A 25,533-nucleotide genomic window follows, 5' to 3' on the forward strand; every position below is an offset into this window, starting at 1 on the left:
CTCCCTTTACTGAGGTGATCAGGAACTGATCCTGCGGTATCTCCAAGGTATGACCGCATCTGAGATTTTACTCCTTTTAGGCACAGCAAATGTGAAATGCAAAGGCATGGTACCCTTAAGGCATGGTATCTGGGCCTGTTTGAGACACAGGGAACAGCTGGTGGCCGCGGCAGAACAGGAGGGTGTTGCTGCGCACGCAGGAATGGTAGGTCTACTAGACTGTGCTGAGAGTGAGTTCGGAGCAGATAGGAAGTCCTGGTTGTGAGCGGAGAGCCGCGTGAGCCAGCACGTGCACTAGAGGAATCACTGTGCACGGAGTATGGAACATATGTAAGAGTGAGGTAGGAAGCAGGGGGAGGAGTTAAAAGACTTCTGCAATCTCCCTTGGACTCTTAACCCTAGCAATGTTACTGTCCCTGATGCAGAAATGTGCAGGGCTCGCGTCACTGTTTCTGTTCAGCCACACTTCTGAGTGCTCATGCGCACTCTGCTTCTCAGGTGCAGGTGTGTGCTTCCAACTGCCATTGTCTTCAGCGTCGTGTTTCTTCTTGCCCTGAATTAGTGCTGCAGCAAACCAGCTCCTCTTCCCATCTTTTGGAATAGTTTTCCAAAAGGTTACTAGGTAAAAGCTTTATAATGATTACACATGGTTATAAAGAAGCAGCCACCATGCTTACGGCCAAGAGGAAATCAGTGTTTTACACTTAGACCTTATTTGATCACGAAGTTACATTGTTTCGGTGTTTTGAGTTTTTTCAGAATTGGTTATTTCTGATAGTTAAACACATTTTTCTCTTCATAACCTGGTGCACCGTGGGGGGAGAGGGAGCAAAGGCTAGTGCGCTTATTAAGTCCTTCTTGAGTTTCTGTAGCAGAGTCTGTCCTTTTAACTCATGATCCAGACTAAAGAAGTGCTCGAAGACCTTGCTTCCTAGGGTAAACCCAGCTAGAAGACTCAAGGCAGATAGCAAAGGTGAGACTGAAGTCTCCTTCGTTAGGGTAACCATATTGTTTATTGCTTTTTTTCTAAGTGGTTACCCTGGGAATTACATCTTAAATTTGTGGCAATCTAGTTTGAATAGTTTGAATCAATACTGCCTCAGCTTTTTTTCTTTTTTTTTTAAGATTTTATTTATTTATTTGAAAGAGAAAGAATGAGAGAGAGAGCATGGGGGGTGGGTGTCAGAGGGAGAAGCAGACTCCCTGCTAAGCCGGGAGCCCGACGCAGGACTCGTTCCTGGTACCTAAGATCATGACTTGAGCCAAAGGCAATCGCTCAACCACCTGAGCCACCCAGGAGCCCTGCCTTAGCCTCTGTTATATATTAAACCCTGCTCCTGTACAGTACCATCCCTCCTGCCTTGTCTAATTGTCAGAAATTAAGTCTTTTTACTATGTGTGCCCATCAGCAGGAATTTCTAAATACCACTTTATGTATTTGTCTTTAAAATCTTATAGGAGGGAAAAAGGAGAATTAGAAACTGGAAATACAATATTGGCTTTCATATTTACATTTGTGGTTACCTTTTTTGTGTTTTTTATTTCTTTGTATGGCTTCACATCATTATCTGATATCCTTTCATTTCAGCCTAAAGGACTCCCTTAAAATTTCTTGTAGAACAGATCAACTAACAACAAACCCTTGTTTATCTAAAAGTGTCTTAATTCCTCTACTTTGAAGGTACTTTTGCTATATATAGAATTCTCCATTGACAGTGTTTTCTGTCATGCTTTCCATCAAATTTGAGGAGTTTTTGTCTTTACATAGTCTTACCTCTCCTTTCTCTTTCCTCCCTCTGAGATTCCCCTTAGGCCTACGAAGATTTGCTTATTGTCTTGTCACAGGTCTCATGGACTGCTCATGTTTCTTTTTTTTTTTTATTTATTTATTTGACAGACAGATCACAAGTAGGCAGAGAGGCAGGCAGAGAGAGAGAGGGGAGGAAGCAGGCTCCCCACTGAGCAGAGAGCCCAATGCGGGCTCGATCCCAGGACCTTGAGATCATGACCTGAGCCGAAGGCAGAGGCTTTAACCCACTGAGCCACCCAGGTGCCCCTGCTCATGTTTCTTTATTCTTTCTTCTTTCTGTTCCTCATTCTTCAGACTGATCATCTCAGTTGGCTTATCTTCAAGTTCACAGATTCTTCTGCCTATTAAAATCTTCTAATTTTTCATTTCAGTTGTTAACACTTTTCAGCTCCCATGAAATTTTTTCTTTTTTTTTTTTTTAAGATTTTATTCATTGTGAGAGAGAGAGAGAGTGCACACAAGCATGGGGGGAAGGGCAGAGAGAAAGGGAGAAGCAGGCTCCCCACTGAGCAGGGAGCCCGATGGGGACTCCACCCCAGAACCCTGGGATCATGACCTGAGCCAAAGGCAGACACTTAACTGACTGTGCCACCCAGGCACCCTTCAGCTCCAGCGTTTCTTTTTAGGCATTTCAGTTCCTGTCTTATTCTTGATAGTCTCTATTTGTTGAGTCAGCATTCTGATTTCCTTTGGTTCTTTGTCCATAGTTCGCTTTAGCTCTCTGAGCATATTTAAGACAGTTGCTGTAAAGTGTCTGCCTCATAAGTCCAGTGTCTGGGCTTTCTTTGGGATGGTTTCTGTTCATTTCTTTTTATCTTGTGAATGGACCGTACTTTCTTATTTCTTTGCATGGCCTTGTAATTTTTTATGAAAACTGGGTATTTTGAATATCATACTGTGATACCTCTGGAAACCGAATTCTCCCCTTTTCTCAGGCTTTATTGTTACAGCTTACTACGGGTCTTAGTTGCTCATTTAAACTGTTTTTGCTGTTGTGTGTGGTCACTGACGTCTCTGATCTGTTAGCTTATGGTCAGCTAATGATTTAATAGAAATCTTCTTAAATGCTTGGATTAAACAAACAAACAAAATTCCCAATCTCTGCAGCTTGAGGCTGTGTCTGTGTTGGAAGACACTTTCATCCCTCGGCCTGAAGTTTACAACTCTGCCTTTGCCTTTGCGTCCCCTTGCACAGGGTTTGACGGTCAGCCAGAGGTGAGAGTTTAGGGCTTTTGGGTCTTTTCTGAGCATGTATCCTGCCCATGGCACGTGCGTGGCTTTCATATTCCCCCGGATATGTGGAAGCTTTTCAGAACTCTTATTCATTCCCCAAAGTATCTCACTGCCCAGCTTTTTCTGCCAGGCTTTTTCACATTTGTACTATTTGCCCCAACTGATAACCTTTGTTCCAACTGGCACCATCTGGTTCATTTGCCTTCAGATGTTTTCAACAGAAGTACCATAGCCACTTCTCTGCCATGAGATTCCAAGTTAGGTGAAATAAAGACAAACCCTTTGTGTTAGTCCCTCAGGAAGCCACCCATGTTGGTCAAAACAGGCACCCAAATTCTTTGGAGAATGCTCTGCTCCTTCCAGCACCAGAAACTCACACTAGGAGTATGGGCTGCCATCTTCCTGACTGCTGCTGAACCAGAGGAGAGTGAGGGGGATGAGGCAAGAGTAAGTTAAAATGCCACAAAGCTCTCCTGCTTACTTGCAGTCACTTTTTTTCTTGATTAAGCATTCATGTAGTTTGGCTGTTTCCCAGTGTTCTGATAATGTTGATTCTGACAGTTTCTGATGGCTTTCCTCATTGTTTCTGAGGAAACAGAATGTTTCCTTTCTTTTCCATTGTTTCTGAGGAAACACTGTTTCTGAGAAACATTGTTTCTGAGGGTCATTCTGAGAGAATGGCCCTTGGATCCCCCTCCTTGACTATTTTCACCGACACCATCCTTTTTATAGCTACCTATTCAAATGTGTTGCACTCTGTAGTTTATAAACTACATATCCAGGATCATCTTTATTTTTCACCGTGACCCTGTACAAAAGGGGCTGTCATTCTCAGAAAAGTGAAGTTACTGTCTAATACATTGGCCAAAACTAAAGCCTAGGTCTTCTCGCTTCTGCTTCTGTACTGGTGTTTGGATTCTTGGTTTGTAGCCAGCTGGAACACTGTGGAGAGTGAAAAGAGGTGCCAGTATTATTAGGCAGGATACCAGCCATACAGTGAGATGCATGGTTACTTTCTCTTGAGGTAAACCCCAAACGGAAATGCGTCTAGTGGTCACAAAAGGGAATTTCAGCCTACCTTGTGCATTTCAGTATCCACCCCTTAGGAAGAAAATGTGGGTTTTTTGGTTACGATTTATATTGACTTTCACATGCAAGGAGGCAGATTTTTTTTTTAACTAATTTGTTTCTGTGGAGAGCAACAATTTAAGGTATTTAAGCTTTAGAAGTTTTATAATTTTATTGTGTTAACTGTACACAGTGTTGAATGTAAATCTCATCTTTGTCTCCCTGGAACAAAAGTTTTAAAGATAATTAGGTGAGTGAGGTATAACATTTTTATAGACCTGATGGGGGCATATTTCACTTAGTCCTGTTTTGCTGTTATACATATGATTTTTGTTCATTGTCTTCAGTAACTTATATGGTAATTAAACAGCCACAGAGAATTTGCTTTTGGGAATGAACATGGCCACACCTGACAGAAACTGCCTCCATCCTTGGGCACTTGGATTGTAAAATTCCCAGGAACCTGGGTTCCTGAAACATGCCAATTCCTAATTTATTTGCTGGTTCTGTTTTCTTCATAATAGAATTTTTTATTAGAATTAATAAAAGGAAATATCAAGATTATCTATATATTTATCATCAAAGAGCAGTTAGAAAGTTGAATTTTTAAAACATACAGTTTACCTTAAATACCTGGGAATAAATCTTTAAAAAAGATGTATAAGACTCCTGCGCGCACACACACACACACACACACCAAAAAACCATGTGAATCAGAGTGCCTGAATAGCTCAGTCAATAAAGCATCTGACTTTTGATCTCAGCTCAGGTCTTGATCTCAGGGTCATGAGTTCAAGCCCTGCTTTGGGCTCCACACTGGGTGTGGCACCTACTTAGAGGGAAAAAAAAAAACACCCTATGAGAAAATGATTGAAAGGATTTAAAGAATGCCTAAATAAATGAAGTGATTCATTGTCTTTATAGCGGGAAAACTCAGTATTTTAAAGAAGTCACTTCTCCCCATATTTGGTATATCAATTCATTATAGTTCCAGTTAGAGTCCAGCAGGTTTTTATAAGTTTTGTATGCTTTATTAAGTGAAGGTTCCTGGGCTTAAAAGCCAGGATGTCTTTGCATGTTTTGTCAGGGCCTGGTAGGAACCCCAGGTCAGGACACAGAGAGACCATATCCATTCCAGGGCTACTAGTCAGTTTTACTCTTTAGCTGTGAGCATAATTTTTACCTTTTCCAAATCTCTATTTTTCCTTCTGTAAATTATGGAAAATGGTAACTATGCCTTCTCTTAATTGAAAAGCCTTTAGATTGTGTAATTCAAGTGCTTGTGTGTAAATCTAAGGCAGTGATAGTAATCACAGCTGTTTTAAGCTTCTGAAATGTTTCTGACCTATTTTTACATGTTTTAGGTGTTTTGCATGTTAATGTTTAATAAGTTATTAACTGTGAACACTAGTGTTAAGGTTGAGAACAAAATGAGGGGTGCCCATATTCCTCTTATTTAATCGTGTTGTGGAAGTACTAGTCAGCATGGGTAGAAGAAACAAAGTCTACACTGAGGAAGTTAAGAATGTGATAATTCAGGAAGATCAGCTTGGAATTACTTCACACAATAAGAGAAGTGAGATGGTTGAGTACAACATGGATAATATAGCAACTGCCTTAAGAGATTCAATAATGGGGCGCCTGGCTGGCTCAGGCAGTAGAACATCTGCCTCTTGATCTTGGGGTCGTGAGTTTGAGCTCTACATTGTGTGTGAAGATCACTTAAATAAAAAGCACTTAAAAATTTTTTTAATAATTATTAATAAGATAAAATACCTTGGGATAAATTTAACAAGGTATGTGCCCTACCTGTATAATGAAAGTTTTTAACTGCTCCTCTTAATGCATTTTTTTAAAGATTTTTATTTATTCATTTGCAGAGGGAAAGAGAGCATAAGGAAAGGGAGGGGCAGGCAGAGGAAGAGGAAAAAGGCTCTCCACTGAGCAAGGTGCCGGATGTGAGACTTGATTCCAGAACTCTGGGATCATGACTGGGGCTCAGGGCAGATGTTTAATGGACTTAGCCACCGGGTGTGCCACTCTTGATGCATTTACAAAGGAATGCTTGAACAAACTGAAAAGCATACTGTGTACTTGAATAAGAAGTCAGAACATTATAGAGATTTCATTCTCTCTAAGTTACTCTTTAACGTGATCCTATGAGATGTACCAATAGGAATTTTCTTGTGAAGAAGTTGGGACTTAAACTGATTTTTAAAATAGTGTCAGGGACAGACAACAAAAAGAAATTAAAGGCATCCAAATCGGCAAAGAAGAAGTCAAACTATCACTCTTCACAGATGATATGATACTATATGTGGAAAACCCAAATGTTCCTAGGAATATCACCAAGGGCAAAAATGAACTATTGGGACTTCATCAGGATCAAAAGCTTTTGCACAGCAAAGGAAACAGTCAACAAAACCAAAAGACAACTGACAGAATGGGAGAAGATACTTGCAAACGACATATCAGATAAAGGGCTAGTATCCAAAATCTATAAAGAGCTTAGCAAACTCAACACCCAAAGAACAAATCATCCAATCAAGAAATGGGCAGAGGACATGAACAGACATTTCTGCAAAGAAGACATCCAGATGGCCAACAGACACGTGAAAAAATGCTCCACATCACTCAGCATCAGGGAAATACGAATCAAAACCACAGTGAGATACCACTTCACACCAATCAGAATGACTCAAATTAACAAGTCAGCAAACGACAGATGCTGGTGAGGATGTGGAGAAAGGGGAACCCTCCTACACTCTTGGTGGGAATGCAAGCTGGTGCAACCACTCTGGAAAACAGGATGGACGTTCCTCAAAAAGTTGAAAATAGAGCTACCCTATGACCTAGCAATTGTGCCACTGAGTATTTACCCCAAAGATAACAAATACAGTGATCTGAAGGGGCAAGTGCACCTGAATGTTTATAGCAGCAATGTCCACAATAGCCAAACTATGGAATGAACCTAGATGTCCATCAACAGATGAATGGATAAAGAAGAAGTATGTGCATATATATATATATGCACACACATACACATACATATACACAATGGAATACTATGCAGCCATCAAAAGAAATGAAATCTTGCCATTTGCGATGATGTGGATGGAACTAGAGGGTATTATGCTTAGCGAAATAAGTCAGTCAGAGAAAGACAACTGTCATATGATCTCCCTGATTTGAGGAAGTGGAGATGCAAATGGGGGGTTTGGGGGGTAGGAAAAGAATAAATGAAACAAGATGGGATCAGGAGAGAGACATACCATAAGAGACTCTTAATCTCGCAGAACAAACTGGGGGTGGCTGCGGGGAGGGGGGTCGGAAGAGGGATGTGGGGTTATGGACATTGGGGGGGGGTGCGGTGGTGAGTGCAGTGAAGTGTGTAAACCTGGCGATTCACAGACCTGTACCCCTGGGGCTAAAAATACATTATATGTTTATTAAAAAAATTTTAAATTTTTAAAAAATAGTATCAGAGAGAAACAAAATCGGGAAAATTCTGAAAAGCATGTTAGGGGTAAGGGTCTGTCCTTACCAGATATTAAAACATTATAACTTAATAATAACTAAAGTTATTTGGGGTGCCTAGCTGGCTTAGTCGGTAGAGTGTGGGATTCTTGACCTTAGGGTCATGAGTTCAAGCCTCACATTGGGCATGGAGCTTACTTTAAATAAAGTAATTTTAAAAATAATTAAATTATTTATATTTCAGTAAACAGATTATTTGAATAGAATAGAAAGTTTAGCTGTAGACCCAAGGATAAACTAATATGATAAAAGTGGCATCATAGATAAGTGGGAAAAGATGGATTTTTCTCTAAGTGGTATTTGGAAACAGTGTAGACATTTGGAAAGAAACAAGATTGTATTCCTCCCTCACATCAATTTCAGAATAAATTCCCAGATAAATTATAGATTTAAACAAACAAAATGAATCTGCAAAGATACCAAAAGAAGTGATGGGAAAGAAATTTTGATAACCTTTGACATAAAACCTAGAACCCATACAGGAAAAGACAGATACATTCAGCTGTAAAAGTTGAAAATGTGTGCATAACCAAAACTGGCAGAAACAAAGATAAATGATAACTTTGGGAAAATATTAGAAATGTATATCATAGATCACCTTTCATATATGAAGAGTCTCTATAAAGCAGTTAAAAAAGCTTGATATCGAACAGAATAATAGGCAAAGGATAAGCAGACAGTAGTTAATAGTGGTTCTTTTTTTTTTTTTAAGATTTTATTTATTTATTTGACAGAAAGAGATCACAAGTAGGCAGAGTCAGGCATAGAGAGAGAGAGAGGAGGAAGCAGGCTCCCTGCTGAGCAGAGGGCCCAATGTGGGGCTCGATCCCAAGACCCTGGGATCATGACCTGAGCTGAAGGCAGAGCCTTTAACCCACTGAGCCACCCAGGTGCCCCTACTAGTGGTTCTTCTTTTTTTTTTTTTTTTTTTTTAAAGATTTTATTTATTTACTTGACAGAGAAAGATCACAAGCAGGCAGAGAGGCAGGCAGAGAGAGAGGAGGAAGCAGGCTCCCTGCTGAGCAGAGAGCCCGATGCGGGGCTCGATCCCAGGACTCTGAGATCATGACCCGAGCTGAAGGCAGCAACTTAACCCACTGAGCCACCCAGGTGCCCCCTACTAGTGGTTCTTAAATGAAAATATGCCTGACCTCAGCCATTAGAGAGATACAAGTTAAAAGTACCCACATGTTCTTTTCTTTTTTTTAATTACCTATAAAATTGTCAAAGATTCCAATGTTACTGGCTGACAGGAACATAGGGAAGTGGCATTTGTCTACTTTGTTGTGGATTCATGAATGAACACAACCTCTATGGAAGATAATTTGATGATACCTATAATAAAAATTAAAGTGTACATACCCTTGACCCAGCTTTTATACTTCTAGAAATTTATACCTCAAATAGACTCACACATACACAAAGTGATAGATGTCTTAAATTGCTTATATCAGCATTGTTCAGTTTCAGTAGGAGAGCAAAAAATTGAAACAACCTAAATATCCATCAAAAGGGAACTGGTTTCAATAAACACAATGTGTTAATACCAGCAGTAATCCTCAAGATACATTATTTTACAACAAAATTTAGGTGTAAAACTGTAAACAACATGCTACCATTTTTTATTGTTAAATACATAATATAAGATAAAGCATTTTAACCATTTCTTTTAATTTAATTTTTATTAATGTATAATGTATTATTATACATTATATTATGGCTGCATAATATTCCTGTGTGTGTGTGTATCACATCATCTTTATCCGCTCATCTGTCAGTGGACATCTAGGCTCTTTCCATAGTTCAGTTATTGTGCACATTGCTACTATAAACACTGGGGTGCATGTGCCCCTTCAGATCACTTGGGGTAAATACTCAGTGGCACAATTGCTAGGTCATAGGGTAGCTCTATTTTCAACTTTTTGAGGAACATCCATCCTGTTTTCCAGAGTGGTTGCACCAGCTTGCATTCCCACCAAGAGTGTAGGAGGGTTCCCCTTTCTCCACATCCTCACCAGCATCTGTCGTTTGCTGACTTGTTAATTTGAGCCATTCTGATTGGTGTGAAGTGGTATCTCACTGTGGTTTTGATTCGTATTTCCCTGATGCTGAGTGATGTGGAGCATTTTTTCACGTGTCTGTTGGCCATCTGGATGTCTTCTTTGCAGAAATGTCTGTTCATGTCTTCTGCCCATTTCCTGACTGGATTATTTGGTTTTTTTTTACTGGGTGTTGAGTTTGTTAAGTTCTTTATAGATTTTGGATACTAGCGCTTTATCTGATATGTCGTTTGCAAATATCTTCTCCTGTTCTGTCAGTTGTCTTTTGGTTTTGTTGACTGTTTCCTTTGCTGTGCAAAAGCTTTTTCTCTTGATGAGGCCCCAATAGTTTATTTTTGCTCTTGTTTCCCTTGCCTTTGGTGATGTATCCAGGAAGAAGTTTCTGTGGCTGAGGTCAAAAAGGTTGCTGCCTGTGTTCTCCTCAAGGATGTTGATGGATTCATCCATTTTGAGTCTATTCTTGTGTGTGGTGAAAGGAAATGGTCCAGTTTCATTCTTCTGCAGTGGTTGTCCAATTTTCACAACACCATTTGTTGAAGAGACTGTCTTTTTCCCATTGGACATTCTTTCTTGCTTTGTTTAAGATTAGTTGACCAGAGAGTTGAAGGTCCATTTCTGGGCTCTCTGTTCTGTTCCATTGATCTATGTGTCCGTTTTTGTGTGAGTACCGTACTGTCTTGATGATGATAGCTTTGTAATAGAGTTTGAAGTCTGGAATTGTGATGCCACCAGCTTGGTTTTTCTTTTTCAACATTCCTCTGGCTATTTGGCCTCTCTTCTGATTCCATACAAATTTTAGGATTATTTATTCCATTTCTGTGAAAAAAGTTGATGGTATTTTCATAGGGATTGCATTAAATGTGTAGATTGCTCTAGGTAGCGTACACATTTTCACAATATTTTTTCTTTCAATCCATGAGCATGGAACGTTTTTCCATTTCTTTGTGTCTTCCTCAATTTCTTTCATGAGTATTCTATCGTTTTCTGAGTACAGATTCTTTGCCTCTTTGGTTAGATTTATTCCTAGGTATCTTATGGTTTTGGGTGCAGTTGTAAATGGATCAACTTCTTAATTTCTCTTTCTTCTGTCCTGTTGCTCGTGTATAGAAATGCAACTAATTTCTTTGCATTGATTTTGCATCCTGACACTTTATTGAATTCCTGATTCCTAGCAGTTTTGGAGTGGAGTCTTTTGGGTTTTTCACGTAAAGTATCCTATCATTTGCAGAGACTGAGAGTTTGACTTGTTCTTTCCTGATTCAGATGCCTTTTATTTCTTTTTGCTGTCTGATTGCTGAGGCTAGGACTTCTGGTATTGTATTGAATAGCAGTGGTGATAGTGGACATCCCTGTGGTGTTCCTGACCTTAGGGGTAAAGCTTTCAGATTTTTCCCATTGAGAATGATATTCAGTGTGTGTTTTTCATAGGTGGCTTTTATGATATTGAGATATGTTCCCTCTATCCCTACACTGTGAAGAGTTTTGATCAAGAAAGGATGCTGTACTTTGTCAGATGCTTTTTCTGCATCTGTTGAGAGGATCACATAGTTCTTATTCTTTCTTTGATTAACGTACTGTATCACATTGATTGATATGCAGATGTTAAACCAATCTTGCAGCCCTGGAATAAATCTCACTTGGTCATGGTGAGTAATCCTTTTAATGTACTGTTGGATCCTATTGGCTAGTATTTTGGTGAGAATTTTTGCATCCATGCTCATCTGGGATATTGGTCTGTAATTTTCCTTTTTGATGGGGTTTTTGTCTGGTTTTGGGATCAAGGTAAGGCTGGCCTCATAGAATGAGTTTGGATGTTTTCTTTCCATTTCTATTTTTTGGGGAACAGTTTCAGAAGAATAGGTGTTAATTCTTCTTCAAATGTTTAGTAGAATTCCTCTGGGAAGCCGTCTGGCCCTGGGCTCTTGTTTGTTGGGAGATTTTTGATTACTGCTTCAATTTCCTTTCTGGTTATGGGTGTGTTCAGGTTTTGTATTTCTTTCTGATTCAGTTTTGGTAGTGTATAGTCTCTAGGAATGCATCCTTTTCTTCCAGATTGTCTAATTTATTGGCATATAGTTGCTTATAATATGTTCTTATAATTGTATTTCTTTGGTATTGGTTGTGATAGATTTTATTTATTTATTTGACAGAGTGATCACAAGTAAGCAGAGAGGCAGGCAGAGAGAGAAGGGGAAGCAGGTTCCCTGCTGAGCAGAGAGCCTGATGTGGGGCTCGATCCCAGAACCCTGAGACCATGACCTGAGCGGAAGGCAGGGGCTTAACCCATTGAGCCACCCAGGTGCCCTAGTTTTTTCCTTTTTTAAAAAAGATTTTGTACATTTATTTGAGAGAGAGAGAGATCACGAGTGAGAGAGCAAAAGCAGAAGGAGCCAGCAGAGGGAGAGGGAGAAGCAGACTCCCCATTGAGTAAGGAGTTCGATGTGGGACTCCATCCCAGAACCCCTGGGATCATGACCTGAACCCAAGGCAGACGGTTAACCAACTGAGCCACCCAGGTGCTCTTGTGATTTCTCCTCTTTCATTCATGATTTTACTTATTTGGGTTCTTTCTCTTTTCTTTTTGGTAAGTCTGACTAGGGGTTTATTAGTTTTATTAATTCTTTCAGAGAACAGCTCCTAGTTTCATTGATCTGTTCTGCTGTTCTTTTGGTTTGTATCTGACTGATTTCTTCTCTGATCTGTATTATTTCTCTTCTCCTGCTGGGTTTAGGCTTTATGTGCCATTCTTTCTCTGGCTCTTTTAAGTGTAGTGTTAGGCTATGTATTTGAGACCTTTCTTGTTTCTTGGAAAAAGCTTGTACTGCTATATACTTTCCTCTAAGGACCACTTTTGCTGTGTCCCAAAGATTTTGAAGCGTTGCGTTTTCGTTTTCATTTGTTTCCAGGAGTTTTTTTAATTCTTTTTTAATTTCCTGGTTGACCCATTCCTTCTTTAGTAGGATGCTCTTTGGCCTCCATGTATTTGAGTTCTTACCAATTTTCCTCTTGTGATTGTGTTCAAGTTTCAAAGCACTGTGGTTGGAAAATTCAGGGAATGATCCCAGTCTTTTGGCACTGGTTGAGACCTGATTCGTGACCCAGGATATGATCTATTCCGGAGAATGTTCTGTATACACTAGAGAAGAATATGTATTCTGTTGCTTTAGGATGGAATGTTCTGAATATGTCTGTGAAGTCCATTTGGTCCAGTGTGTCATTTGAAGCCCTTATTTCTTTGTTGATCCTTTGCTTAGATGATCTGTCCATTTCAGTGAGAGGAGTGTTAAAGTCCTCTACTATTATTGTGTTATTGTCAATCTGTTTCTTTGATTTTGTTATTAATTGGCTTATATAATTGACTGCTCCCATGTTGGGGGCATAAATATTTACAATTGTTAGATCTTCTTGTTGGATAGACCCTTTAAGTATGATATAGTGTCCTTCCCCATCTCTTATTATAGTCTTTAGTTTAACATCTAATTTGTCTGATCTAAGGATTGCCACCCCAGCCTTCTTTTTGATGTCTGTCGGCATGATAAATGGTTTTCCACTCCCCACTTTAAATATGGAGGTGTCTGTGAGTCTAAAATGAGTCTCTTGCAGACAGCATATCAATGGGTCTAATATTTTTATCTGACCTGATACCCTTTGTCTTTTGATTGAAGCACTTAGCCCCTTTATATTCAGGGTAATGAAAGATACAAATTTAGTGCCACTGTATTGCCTGAAGGTGACTGTTAACTGTATATTTTTGCTCTTCCTTTCTAGTCTATGTTACTTTTAGGCTCTCTTTTTGTTTAGGGGACCCCTTTCAATATTTCTAGTAAGGCTGGTTTGGTTATTGCAAATTCTTTTAGTTTTTGTTTGTCCTGGAAGCTTTTAAACTCTCCTTCTCTTTTCAATAACAGCTAGCTGGATGTAGTATTCTTAGCTGCATATTTTTCTCGAGAAAAATATGCTGTGAATATATTATGTCAGCCCTTTCTGGCCTGCCAGGTCTCTTTTGGATAGGTCTACTGCCAATATAATGTTTCTATTGTGGTAGGTTATAGACCTCTTCTCCTGAGCTACTTTCAGGATTTTCTCTTTGTCTCTGACGTTTGTAAGTGTTACTGTTAGATGTGAGGGTGTTGACCTATTTTTATTGATTTTGAGGGGGGTTCTCTCTGCCTCCTGAATATTGATGCCCATTTCCTTCCCCAAATTAGGGAAGTTCTTTGGTATAATTTACCCCAATATATCTTCTCTCCCCACTCTCTTTTTTCTTCTTTTGGTATCCCAGTTATTCTAATACTGTTTCATCTTACAGTATCACTTATCTCTTGAATTCTCCCCTTGTGATCCAGTAGTTTATCTCTCTTTTTCTCAGCTTCTTTATTCTCCATCATTTGGTCTCCTATACTTCTAATTTTCTCTTATGCCTCATTTACCCTAGCAGTTAGACCCTCCATATTTGATTGCATGTATGTCATCAATTGCCTTTTTTACTTCGACTTGGTTAGATTTTATTTCTCCATAAAGGGATTCTCTGTCGTCTCTATCATCTATGCTTTTTTTAAGCTCAGCTAGTATCTTTTATAATTGTCATTCTGAACTCTAGTTCTGACAACTTACTAATGTCCATGTTGATAGGTCCCTGGCAGTTGGTACCACTTCTTGTTCTTTCTTTTTGAGGTGTGAGTTTTGTTTAGTCATTTTTTCCTGACTACCTGAATGAGATAACAAAATGCTAAATTGGTAACAACAACCCCAAAAAAATATATGCTAAACAAATCAGAAGAGACCTGAAACCCTGGGGGGGCAGAAAAAAGAATATGATCAGGCTAGTGAATAGAACAGAGCCACACACTAGATTCTGTGTGTATTTTGGTCTGTTAGAAGAAACTGCCTCCCAATATCTAAAGAAAAAAAAAACTGGTTATAATATACATATGTGTGTGTGCGCGCACGCGCACGCATGTGCGCACATGTGTATGTATATATGTACATGCATACACGCACAAACACACAAATAAGGGTAAATCCAGTGTAGGGATGGAATATGACTGTAAAAATGAAAACTTAAAAAGATTTTTTAAAAGGAATTGATAGGAAGTTGGTTGAGAAAAGAAAGAAAAATTTAAAAAAAAATACGATCAGGCAGGTGAGTAGAACAAAGCTATGAACAAGATTTAGGGTATATTTTGGTCTGTTAGAAGAAACTGCACCCCAAACTTTTAAAGAAAGAAAAACTTATATATTTACAAAGAATAAGGTTAAATACAATGAAGAGGTAGAATATGACTATAAAAATGAAAATTAAAGATTTTTATAAAGGAATTGATAAGAAGTTGGTTGGTAAAGGAAAGAAGAAAAATTTTTTAAAAAGAGAGAAAGAAAAAAATAAAATTTTAAAAATTAACTTTGGAAGATTAAAGAATCATGGGGGAAAAGGCCATGAATTCTATGTGTTGTATTCCCCTATCTCTGGAGTTCCACAGTTCTCTTTGATCGGTGAACTTGGTCTTGGCTGGATGTTCTTTTTGATCTCCTGGGGGAGGGGTCTATTGCAGTGATTCTCAAATGTCTTTGCCGGAGGCGGAATTGCACCACCCTTGCCAGGAGCCAGGCTAAGTAATCTGCTCAGGTTTGCTCTGGGAGCTTTTGTTCCCTGAACGCTTTCTGTACAGCTTTGGAGAACAGGAACGAAAATGGCAGCCTCCCAATCTCCAGCCTGAAGAAGCCAAGAGCTCAGGGCCCCATTCCTCAGTGCACCCTCAGAGAAAAACAGTCAATCCCTCCCGTCTCCCTGGTCTCCGGCAGCACTCCCAGACTAAGCGTTTCTATCTCTGGCGCACGGCACTGTTTGGAGTCTCCAAACCCAGCAGATTCCTGCTGTGTACTCCTGCACCGCTCCTCCAGGAGGAGGAAGGAGGTGGGTCTCCCTGGATCTGCCACTTGTGGAGTCCTTGCTCAAAGAGCAGTGGTCCAACTGTGCCTTGGATCACAGTTTAAGGTAACCCCGAGCTGAGAGCCCACTGCTCAGCTCCATCTCTGCCGCCAGCTTCCCTGCTCTGATACCTGGCAGCTCTGCCACAGACACCCCCGATCTTTGTGCGACCGTGCAGGACCTGAGACCACACTGTTCCAGCGAGGGCTCTACCCCAACCTGGCCACTGGAGTGACGTCCCTCAGTGGAGCAGACTTAGGAAAGTTCTGATTTTATGCTCCGCAACTCTCTCACTTGCTGAGAGCCAGCTGACAGAGGCTCCCCCCCACCTCGTGCCGTAGTCTCTTTCCTTTTATCACCTCAGATTCACTTGTCACATCCTGCCTCCCAGAGAGCGGTGACTTTTCTGTTCATAGAGTTGCTGCTCTTCTATTTCTTGTTGAGTTTGTAGGTGTTTGGAATGCTTTGGTAACTGTCTAGTTGAATTCCTGGGGCCAAATGAAATTTAGATCTCCTACTCCTCCACTAGCTTGCTAGACCTTGAATTTTAACGATTTTTTAAGTGTACAGTTCAGTGATTCTAAGTCTCTTGACGATATTATGCAACCATCACCACTGTTCAATTCTAGAACTTTTATCTTTCAGACAGAAACTTCTGTGCCCAGCAAGCAGTAACTACCCATTTCTCCCAGCTCCTGGTAATACCTGTTCCGCTTTCTGTCTCTATGAATTTTGCCTATTCTAGGTAGCTCATGTAAGTGAAATCATGTGATAGTTGTCCTTTTGTGTCTGGCTTATTTCACCTTAGCATTATCTTCTCAAGGTTTATCCAGGGTATAGCATGTATCAGAATTTTATTCCCTTTTAAAGCTGAGTAATATTGCATTATATGTATATATAACATTTTGTTCATTCATCTGTTGATGGCCATTTGGGTGGTTTTTGCCTTTTGACTGTTGTGAGTAATGCTGCTGTGAACATTGGTATACAAGTGTCATTGAGTTGTTATTTTCAGCTTTTTGGATATTTACCTAGAGATAGAATTTCTAGATTATATAGCAATCTGTTTAACTTTTTTTTTTTTAAGATTTTATTTATTTATTTGACAGAGATCACAAGTAGGCAGATAGGCAGGCAGAGAGCGGGAAGGAAGCAGGCTCCCTCCTGAGCAGAGAGCCCAATGCAGGGCTCGATCCCAGGACCCTGGGTTCATGACCTGAGCCAAAGGCAGAGGCTTTAACCCACTGAGCCACCCAGGCGCCCCTGTTTAACTTTTCGAGAAACTGCCAAGCTGTTTTCCATAGCAATTACACTATTTGATATTCCCACCAGCAATGTACAAAGGTTCCAATTTCTCCACATCTTTGTCCACACTTAATATTTTTCTGTTTTTTTTTTTTTTTTTAAGATTTATTTATTTATTTGACAGAGAGAGAGGGAATACAAGCTGGGAGAGTGAAAGAGGGAGAGGGAGAAGCAGGCCTCTATTGAACAGGGAGCCCAATGCGGGGCTTAATCCTAGGACCCTGGGATCATGACCTGAGCCAAAGGCAGATGCCTAGCAACTGAGCCACCCAGGTGCCCCATTTCTGGTTTATTTTTTTAATGTAATAGCCATTCTAATGGGTATCAACTGGTATCTCATTGTAGTTTCAATTTGCATTTCCCTAATGATTAATGATGTTGAGCTTTTTTTGATGTGTGTATTGTCCGTTTGTATATCTTCTTTGGGGAAATGTCTATTCAGATCCTTTGCCTGTTTTATAATTGGGTTGTTTGGTTATTGTTGAGCTATAGGAGTTCTTTGTATGCTCTGGATGCCAGACTTTTTTTACCAGAAATATGATTTACACATACTTCTTCTGTGGGTTGCCATTTCACTTTCTTGAGCGTGGGCTTTAAAGCACAAAAGTTTTTCATTTTGATGAAGTCCAGTTTATTTGAGTGCTTACGATTTGGATGTCACATTTGTGAAACCATTGCTTAATAGAACGTCATAAAGATTCATACCTATGTTTTCTTCTAAGGGTTTTATGTTACAGCTCTTACATTTGGGTCTTACATTTGGGTCTTTGATCCATTTTGAGTTACATTTTTGTATATGGTATGAGATAGGAGTCCAACTCCATTCTTTTGCATATGGAAATTCACTTGTCCCAGCACTGTGTGTTAAAGAGACTCTTTCTCCCCCACCTCAAATTATCTTGGCATCCTTGTCAATAACCCATTGCTTGTAAAAATCCAGTTGTATGGATTCATATCTAGACTTTTAATCTGTTGATTTGCACACTTATCCTTACACCTGTGTATACCTTTTATATCTGACTTTTGAATCATGTGAATGTATTCATTCAAAAATAATAAAAATTTTAAAATAATTGTTAGCTATAGCCACAGTTCACTCCTTTAATTTCCCTCAAATCTGTCTTTCAGGAAAATGTGCTGTGTTGTCATTCAAGGACTTCCTCTCCTGCAGGCCAACTGAAATACCAGAAAATGACATTCTGCTTTGTGAGAGCCGCTACAACGAGAGTGACAAACAGATGAAGAAATTCAAGGGACTGAAGAGGTTTTCACTCTCTGCTAAAGTGGTAGATGATGAGATTTATTACTTCAGGTAAAGTTTGAAAAACAAAAGAGAAAAGAGCACTTTAGCTCTTAATAGGAAAACTAATATCAAAATCGTGTAGACCATAGTGGTTTTTTATTTTTCTTAGGTCTTAAACTAGAAGAGTATACATTTCAAATACAAAATATTAATTCAGCTAAAAATTAAAGGAAAATCATCCTAATCTGCTGAGATGTGGTAACTGCCCTAGACATGGACTCCAGTAATTTTAATATGGAGGCAGAGTCCTTGAATATGGTTTATAGCCTGTTAAAAGATTGCCTAGTTCCACAGTATGAAAATTCTTTTCACTGTATTATATGGGCAACTAGATCCCAACTTTGGACCCAGTACTTTTGTGGGTATTCAGCGCTACCCTTTAAAATACAAACATCCATGAGTACATGTGACTTTTATAAATACACATTTAAGTTCTTTCATTTGCTGATTTAGAATATACATTGCAGATTGCAGAAAAATTTTTTTTTTTATAATTTTGTTATTTACCTATGAGAGAGAGAGCACAGGGAGGAGCAGGAGGAGAGGGACAAGCAGACTGCACTGAGTGCAAAGCCCTGTTGCACCGAGTGCAAAGCCCAGCTTCAGGGCTCAATCCCATGACTCCCAGGACCATGAACTGAGCTGAAACCAAGAGTCAGACGCTTAACCAACTGAGCCACCCAGATGCCCCAGGAAGTCTTCTAAATCTTAAACCAAAGTGTTGCTTTCTGATGAATCCTGGAATGGTGTTTGGGGATTTTATTTATTTATTATTTATTATTTCACTTCTTTTAGAAAACCAATTGTTCCTCAGAAAGAGCCCTCGCCTTTGTTGGAAAAGAAGATCCAGTTGCTGGAAGCTAAATTTGCTGAGTTAGAAGGTGGAGATGATGATATTGAAGAGATGGGAGAAGAGGATAGTGAAGTCATTGAGCCTCCTTCTCTACCTCAACTTCAGACCCCCCTGGCCAGTGAACTGGATCTCATGCCCTACACACCCCCACAGGTGACGGTGACAAGTTCCTGTTACTTGTCTTAGTCTGAGCTTTGGTTCATAGCACGCTCAAGCCAAAGGAAGGAGACATCTAGCCCCCACATATGTGAGCTTCAGCCTGCAATTCTGCAGGAAGGAACTGATTTTTTTTCTTTCTTGATGCCACTAAGAAAAATTTTTAATTTCTTGTCTTTTTAAAATGTGCATAGATAACTATTTTTAATGGCACATTAAGTTAGAATGCTCTCCCTGCCCTGTGTTAAAGGAGAGCAGTGAAGAGTGGCATCGCCCTGTTACCCTAGCTTTTACTGCTCATATCTTTCCATTCTCTCTCCTATAGACCCTCATCTGGGTGGAGGTGATCCCTATTCGTATTTTTTCCTCATTCAGAATTTTCCCAAGACATAATTGTGAGGTCATCATTACAAATTACAGTCATGGAATTCAGTGAAACTTTCATTTATTTCTTATATGGTAAGCGGCAAGGAAGAACTTTTTAGACCAAGGAAATGGCCAGCTCTAAGTTAAACATGTCTACAGAACAGTAACTATTGAATCACATGTTCCTGGCTTCCAGAAACCTTGAGCAGTTAATCAAATGCGATGTTCTGATGCGCTATAAGAGCTTTCTGTCTTACAGTCTACCCCAAAGTCTGCCAAAGGCAGTGCAAAGAAGGAAGGCTCCAAACGGAAAATCAACATGAGTGGCTACATCCTGTTCAGCAGTGAGATGAGAGCTGTGATTAAGGCCCAGCACCCAGACTACTCTTTTGGGGAGCTCAGCCGACTGGTGGGGACAGAATGGAGAAACCTTGAGACAGCCAAGAAAGCAGAATATGAAGGTAAATAGAAACTAGGCGCAACTATCTCAGTTTTCTAAGCAAGGGGGTGTTTTCAGGAATGCACGTGCATAGATAGGTTTTACTCTCTTGTTCTTACCACTTGCACATGAACTTTGTGTTGGGGACTGTCTGAAATGGCTCCCATCCAGCAGTTTAAATGCCAGCCTTGTCCTGACCGAGCAAGCACTGACCCTGACTTGGCCTTTGATCCTGGTGGGGTGTTGTTTTGTTTCGTTTTGTTTCTTTTTCCCAAAAAATTTCTCAAACAAATATTTTGCTATTAAAATTTGCATGGTTTTCTTCTTTCATTGAGTCCTGTAAGCACACATGTGTTGAGCTGGGGAATGATTTGTACAATCATATTAAATTATTAAATTAGATATTAAATTAGTATATTAAATTAGAATTTTGGTTAAAATTCATCTGAAAGGGGGCTTTCAAAATTAGGATCTATTATGGCTCTTGATAAGCCACACGTTTAAACTCCAGGCTGAGGCTTGGCTGAAAGCGCTTGGTTTCCTAGGCCAGTCCTGGCCTGTACTACGTCTGCATTTGTAGCTACTTTTAAGGCACTTGAAGTCTCTGATAAAGCTCAATCGCCTTCATTTTCCTTTTACTCTATAATTAAATCATTTTGGGCCATGAGCTATCATTTAAGGATTTGGTGGTTCTTAGCCTTTAGGGACAAGTACTTGAGAGAGATTTTGGGTTTTTTTTTTGTTTTTGTTTTTTAATGTCAGGCATACCTTTAATAAATGAGTAATGAACATTAGCTTAGGCAGTACTCTTGCCTTTGGAGCTATATTTTTCCATTTGGTATTGTATGTGATAGTTCATTTTGCCAGTTTAGAGCTATCTCTCAGTGTTTCACCACTGTGGTCAACCATAACGCTTCTTGGCTAAATCCATTATTTTCTAGGAAACATAAAGAAATTAATTAGGGCTGCCTCCTTTATTAAAGTTTATGGTGTTTCCAAAAAAATTTTTTTTCAAAGATTTTATTCCTTTCACTTATATCAGTTGATAATTATAAAATTAGCTGACAGGCTTCCCCAAAGATTTTCTGCAGAATCCTAATCCTACAAGATGTTAGCCAGAAAAACCTTTGTGGCAAAACCAGTTTGAGAAGTACTCCAGACACTTTCACTCTTGGAAACTTACAGTGCATATTCCCACATTAAAGTCTTTAAGACCTACAGTAAACACCTGTTTTTTTTCACCTGGCATTTTCTGAAACTTGACCAAGTATTCATATAATACCTTCTACTATCATAAAGAACAAATAATTTGCAGAATTCTCTTTAAGAAACGCTAGTCAGTTCCATAAGAACCTCAGACTTTGGGGGCGGGGGGAGAATGTCCAAGTTTATAGAGCTTTGATATTTCTGACCTTAATGATAGTTAAGACCAAAGATATCACTCCACTGGAGGAGCGTTGGAAATGAAGCTCACTTGGGTGTAAAGCCCCGTCTAAGTCAAATGAAGCCCATACTCTGTGGCTGGTTATTTAGAATGTGAACAAGAAAGACAGATGTGTCTGGATGTAGTGTAAAAGTAAAAACACTCGAGCAGGGCTGAAGAGAGTGAGAAATGATGGCTTCTAGGAAAGTCTCCCATATCCAAGGGGAGTCTGAAATTCAGGGAAAACCGAGTGAGATGAGTTGTGTATAATTCAGCAGTGTCTGTCTGAAACAAAATCTGAACTTTTGTTGTTGTGACCAAAACCCAATTTGGTTTTGAATTCAAAACCCAGAGTTTGGAGTTTGGCTGGCTTCATTTAACAATTCTCTTTTCCAACATAGCCCCTTGGGCACTTCCTGGAAAGAGCCTATAGGTAGCCAGTCCTGTATCTGATGCACAAATCTGAATTTTTCTTTTTTCAACTTTTTTTTTGCTCTCCCATTTTACTGTCATTTGTGTAATGAAAATACTGGAGTTTGATGTGGGGGTCTAGGTCATTCAAGTGTTTTTTTTTACTGCTAGCACAAGGAAATGGGTTGTTCAGTTGTCCTTTGTCCCCTCACGCTCATTTTACAGAGGATCTGTAAACTGGGACAGTGTTAGTGAGTGATGACTTGCCTATCCGGCAACTCTGTCGTAGCCTAGGAAGCTTTGACTTGCTTGACTTTCACATTCTTATACACTAACAGAGGACTGGAGCTGTTGCTTCTTGATTCTCTTTAAAGCCATGGGATCTCAAGCTATTTTCCACTCCTTCGATCAGCCAACAGTATCTTTTGAGTTCCATGTTGGAGGGTTAATGTGTGGCAGCGGAATGTGCTATCATGAGTCAGGACCACATGTTGCTGGTTCTCTCTGTAGCCTTGGACAAGTCACTACCTGTCTCCCAGCCTCAGTTTGCCCTGTGAGGAGTAAGGAGGCTTTCCTTTATATGAGTAGTGAAGCAGTATAAGCCCTGTATTGTGGGTGTGTGGGGAATACACATTTCTAGAGTTTTCTAGAAAGGGTCCAGGCTGTTAACTCCTAAAAAGACTGGGAATGTGATTGTTGGGGACTACTGGCTATGGAGGTACAGGACAGAACAGCTCAAAGGCGTAAGAGACATAGCAAGGTGTGTTCCACAGCCCAGAACTGGCACAAGCAAATGCTCCTCTTGCATTTTGGATGAAATAAGAGTGAATTCTTGGAACTTTTGCTGATTTAGGATAATTTATGGTCACTATTGAACTGCTCAGCTTCAGGAAACCTGCTTCTGGCAGTACATGTCCATTGCTTCATATGTGTATACATATTCCCTGCTTTGAATGACTGTAGCCTGGAGTATTTTTCCCTTGGGGTTTATTAAACATGACCTCTTGGCTTAATTAGGATGTAGAAAGTAGTGTTTATTTTCCCTAAAACCTTGTGGAGGAGGCAGTAAGCTACTTTTCCCTTACAGAGTTAATTTTCTTCAGCTGCTAAACCCCATGACACTAATGACAAGAGTCCTCAAATCATAGTAAAATTGGGTGCAAGGAATCAGGAAAGTAGTGTAAGTAACAATTGTGCCAAAAATTATAATGGGCCATGGAATTGCTTCATGTTGAAATTATGAATAATTTGTAATGCTATTAATACTAGAATAATGGCAGCGCTTCTCATCTTCAGGGTGCCTTGTGAGATTAACCACGTTGGTTTCGCTGCTGACGTGTTTAAATAAAACCTGTGCTTTCTGAATGTGTGTTGCAGTCTTAACATTCTTGAAATCTTTGCAGACCAGTTCTCAAGATGGGATAGGAAAGCTGGACTCTAGGTTACCAAGTGAAATCGGCCCGACTCCTCCTGTGTTGAGACTAGTCATCTACTGTTCCTTCCGTTGAGACAGAACTGTTGCCTGTGTTTTTACTAGTCCTGTTGAATGCAATGGATGGTATTTTGAATTCCTGGGTTAAAAACAGAATTGAAAATCTGAAATGCCTTTACAGAGCGGGCAGCTAAAGTTGCTGAGCAGCAGGAGAGAGAGCGAGCAGCACAGCAACAGCAGCCGAGTGCTTCTCCCCGAGCAGGCACCCCTGTGGGGGCTCTCATGGGGGTGGTGCCACCACCAACACCAATGGGGATGCTCAATCAGCAGTTGACACCTGTTGCAGGTAAAAACAGGAGCTAAGACCATTTTTTTCCACTTTTAAGAAATTCCTTCATTTTTTTTTTTCTCCAATGAGGAGTAGGCCACAGTCTTTAGGCTTTTCTCATGGCAGAGTCAAAGTTTGAAGTCGTCCATGTTGTCCTTAATATCGCCTATCCCATATGGGCAATGCCTCCCCTCTGCCCCAGAAATGGGCCCTGGGCCCAGCCCTGGGGATTGGTAGGGAGCAGCTCTAGCCTGGCTGTGGGCATGGTCTGGCGACATATCCCACCCTAGACTGCGCTTGATGTAGAGCGCTAGAGCAGGAAGCATAAACAGACCCTGAATTCCGTTCTGGAGGGACTCGCAAGAGAAAACACAAAACTAGCATTCAGGTGATGTCGATTCTCCCCTCTCATTCCAGTATTCAGTTTGCCTTGTTCTGCTGCAGCCATCCTTAAGAGACTGGCCATTTAAAAGGATTTTTGACAATGAATTGTAAATCCTTTCTTGGTCACTAACGTGCATGACTGCTAAGTGGAATACAAAGTCCTTATTCAATTCATTGTGCCCACTCTGTAATGCTTTTCTATTTAATTACATTAAACTGCATTTTCTGTTAGTATCCCAGTCACATATTTTTAAAAAAAGAAAAGAAAATGATGAATGTGGTTTGCTTGTGTGTGTTGTCTCTGGTTCTGGTGGCCATAGCAAATTTGGCTATTCTTGAATTGAGTATCCTTGTCCGACCTGTCTCCAGTGCAGACCGCTTCTCGGGTCCTTCCTTTGTGATCTCCCTAAGCCTGGTGAGATCCATTCAAACCACCTGAGTGTCTTCTTAAGCAAGCGGTCTGACCTCTTTTGCAGGGAGTCCAGACAGTGTTGTTCAAGGCAAGGCTCATTGGGATGCTGTTTTTGTTTTTGCTTTTTTTATTTGCTTTTTAAGGAAGAGTAGCATAGGATAACTTTTCCATTGTCGCTCCTACCTTTTGTGATGGCAAGTTCTCAAATGCACTGTCGCTGAGCTCAGCAGTTGCACTCGCCAGAGCACATCTGAATCATGGCTTTTCAGTACTTTCAGTGTAACTGACGTTGATCTAACAAATCTCATAATCGCCTGCTCTATTCCATGGCCCATTTTGGTTAATGGGGTTCCAGAGGGTTTTATAAATCAGGCCTTGAACATGGGGACTTTGAAAGTTAGAATTCCCTCCTTGACATCCTGTTTTGTTCTGTTTGATACGTGATCTTGTAGCACTGTGCCCTTGACTAAAAAGCCCGGGGACACATTACCAAAATGAATTCAAACAGCTAAAAACCTTAAAACACAGCAGCTGCAGCATTTTAGCTCCCTGTTGGGGAATAACATCACAGCGCTCTGATGGGTGAGGAGGGTACGACCCCTTCAAGAAAGACCCTGCTCCATTATTAAGCATGTGTTGCCCAGATTCTGGGCCATGGGAGTGAAGGGTAAGCAAGCAGTCTCTACAGGCAATAGTCTTTGGTCCACAGCAGGAACTTCTCAGTTGAGAGGGTGATTTTTCATGGGTTTACAGATTGCTTAGGGCCCAAGTCGTAGCCTTGTTGCTGTCTGAGACCAGCTTTGCTTACAAGCATTAAAGCTCATTTGAACACATGTGACTGGGATAATAAGTGCCAAAGTACAGTTTAATGAAGACAAGTGTCATGTCTTTCAGATCTTAATAATTTCTTCAACCACAGCCTGTGAGGGCTGCGTTCAGATGGGCTTTTGTAATTGAAAGCAAAGCCTCCCGACATTCTTAAACTCCCACCTACTTGTCCCTAAAAGCTGTCTCTGGTAGCGTGGTTAAGAAGCCGTTTGGTAGCTTTGATTTCCTATGTTTAAGATGAGTGTCTGTACAAAAG

The 25,533-nt window shown here is 40.2% G+C and overlaps 1 protein-coding gene across 15 annotated transcripts in view; it reads left to right on the top strand.

Annotated features, from left to right (window-relative positions):
• The window catches only part of PBRM1 (polybromo 1), a 127,317-nt gene that overhangs the window by 92,136 nt on the left and 9,648 nt on the right, over nt 1-25,533 (top strand). For 8 of the 15 annotated variants that reach the window (XM_044253407.1, XM_044253409.1, XM_044253408.1 and 5 more), the window contains 4 exons: nt 18,071-18,254; nt 19,041-19,251; nt 19,880-20,081; nt 23,507-23,671. In XM_044253407.1, coding sequence (XP_044109342.1) covers nt 18,071-18,254; nt 19,041-19,251; nt 19,880-20,081; nt 23,507-23,671 — 762 coding nt within the window. The remainder of the gene's footprint in view (nt 1-18,070; nt 18,255-19,040; nt 19,252-19,879; nt 20,082-23,506; nt 23,672-25,533) is intronic. The other 7 variants (XM_044253411.1, XM_044253416.1, XM_044253413.1 and 4 more) reach the window with 1 other exon arrangement.

This window comes from Neovison vison, chromosome 6, assembly GCF_020171115.1.
Source record: "Neovison vison isolate M4711 chromosome 6, ASM_NN_V1, whole genome shotgun sequence".
NCBI classification, from domain to species: Eukaryota; Metazoa; Chordata; class Mammalia; order Carnivora; family Mustelidae; genus Neogale; species Neogale vison.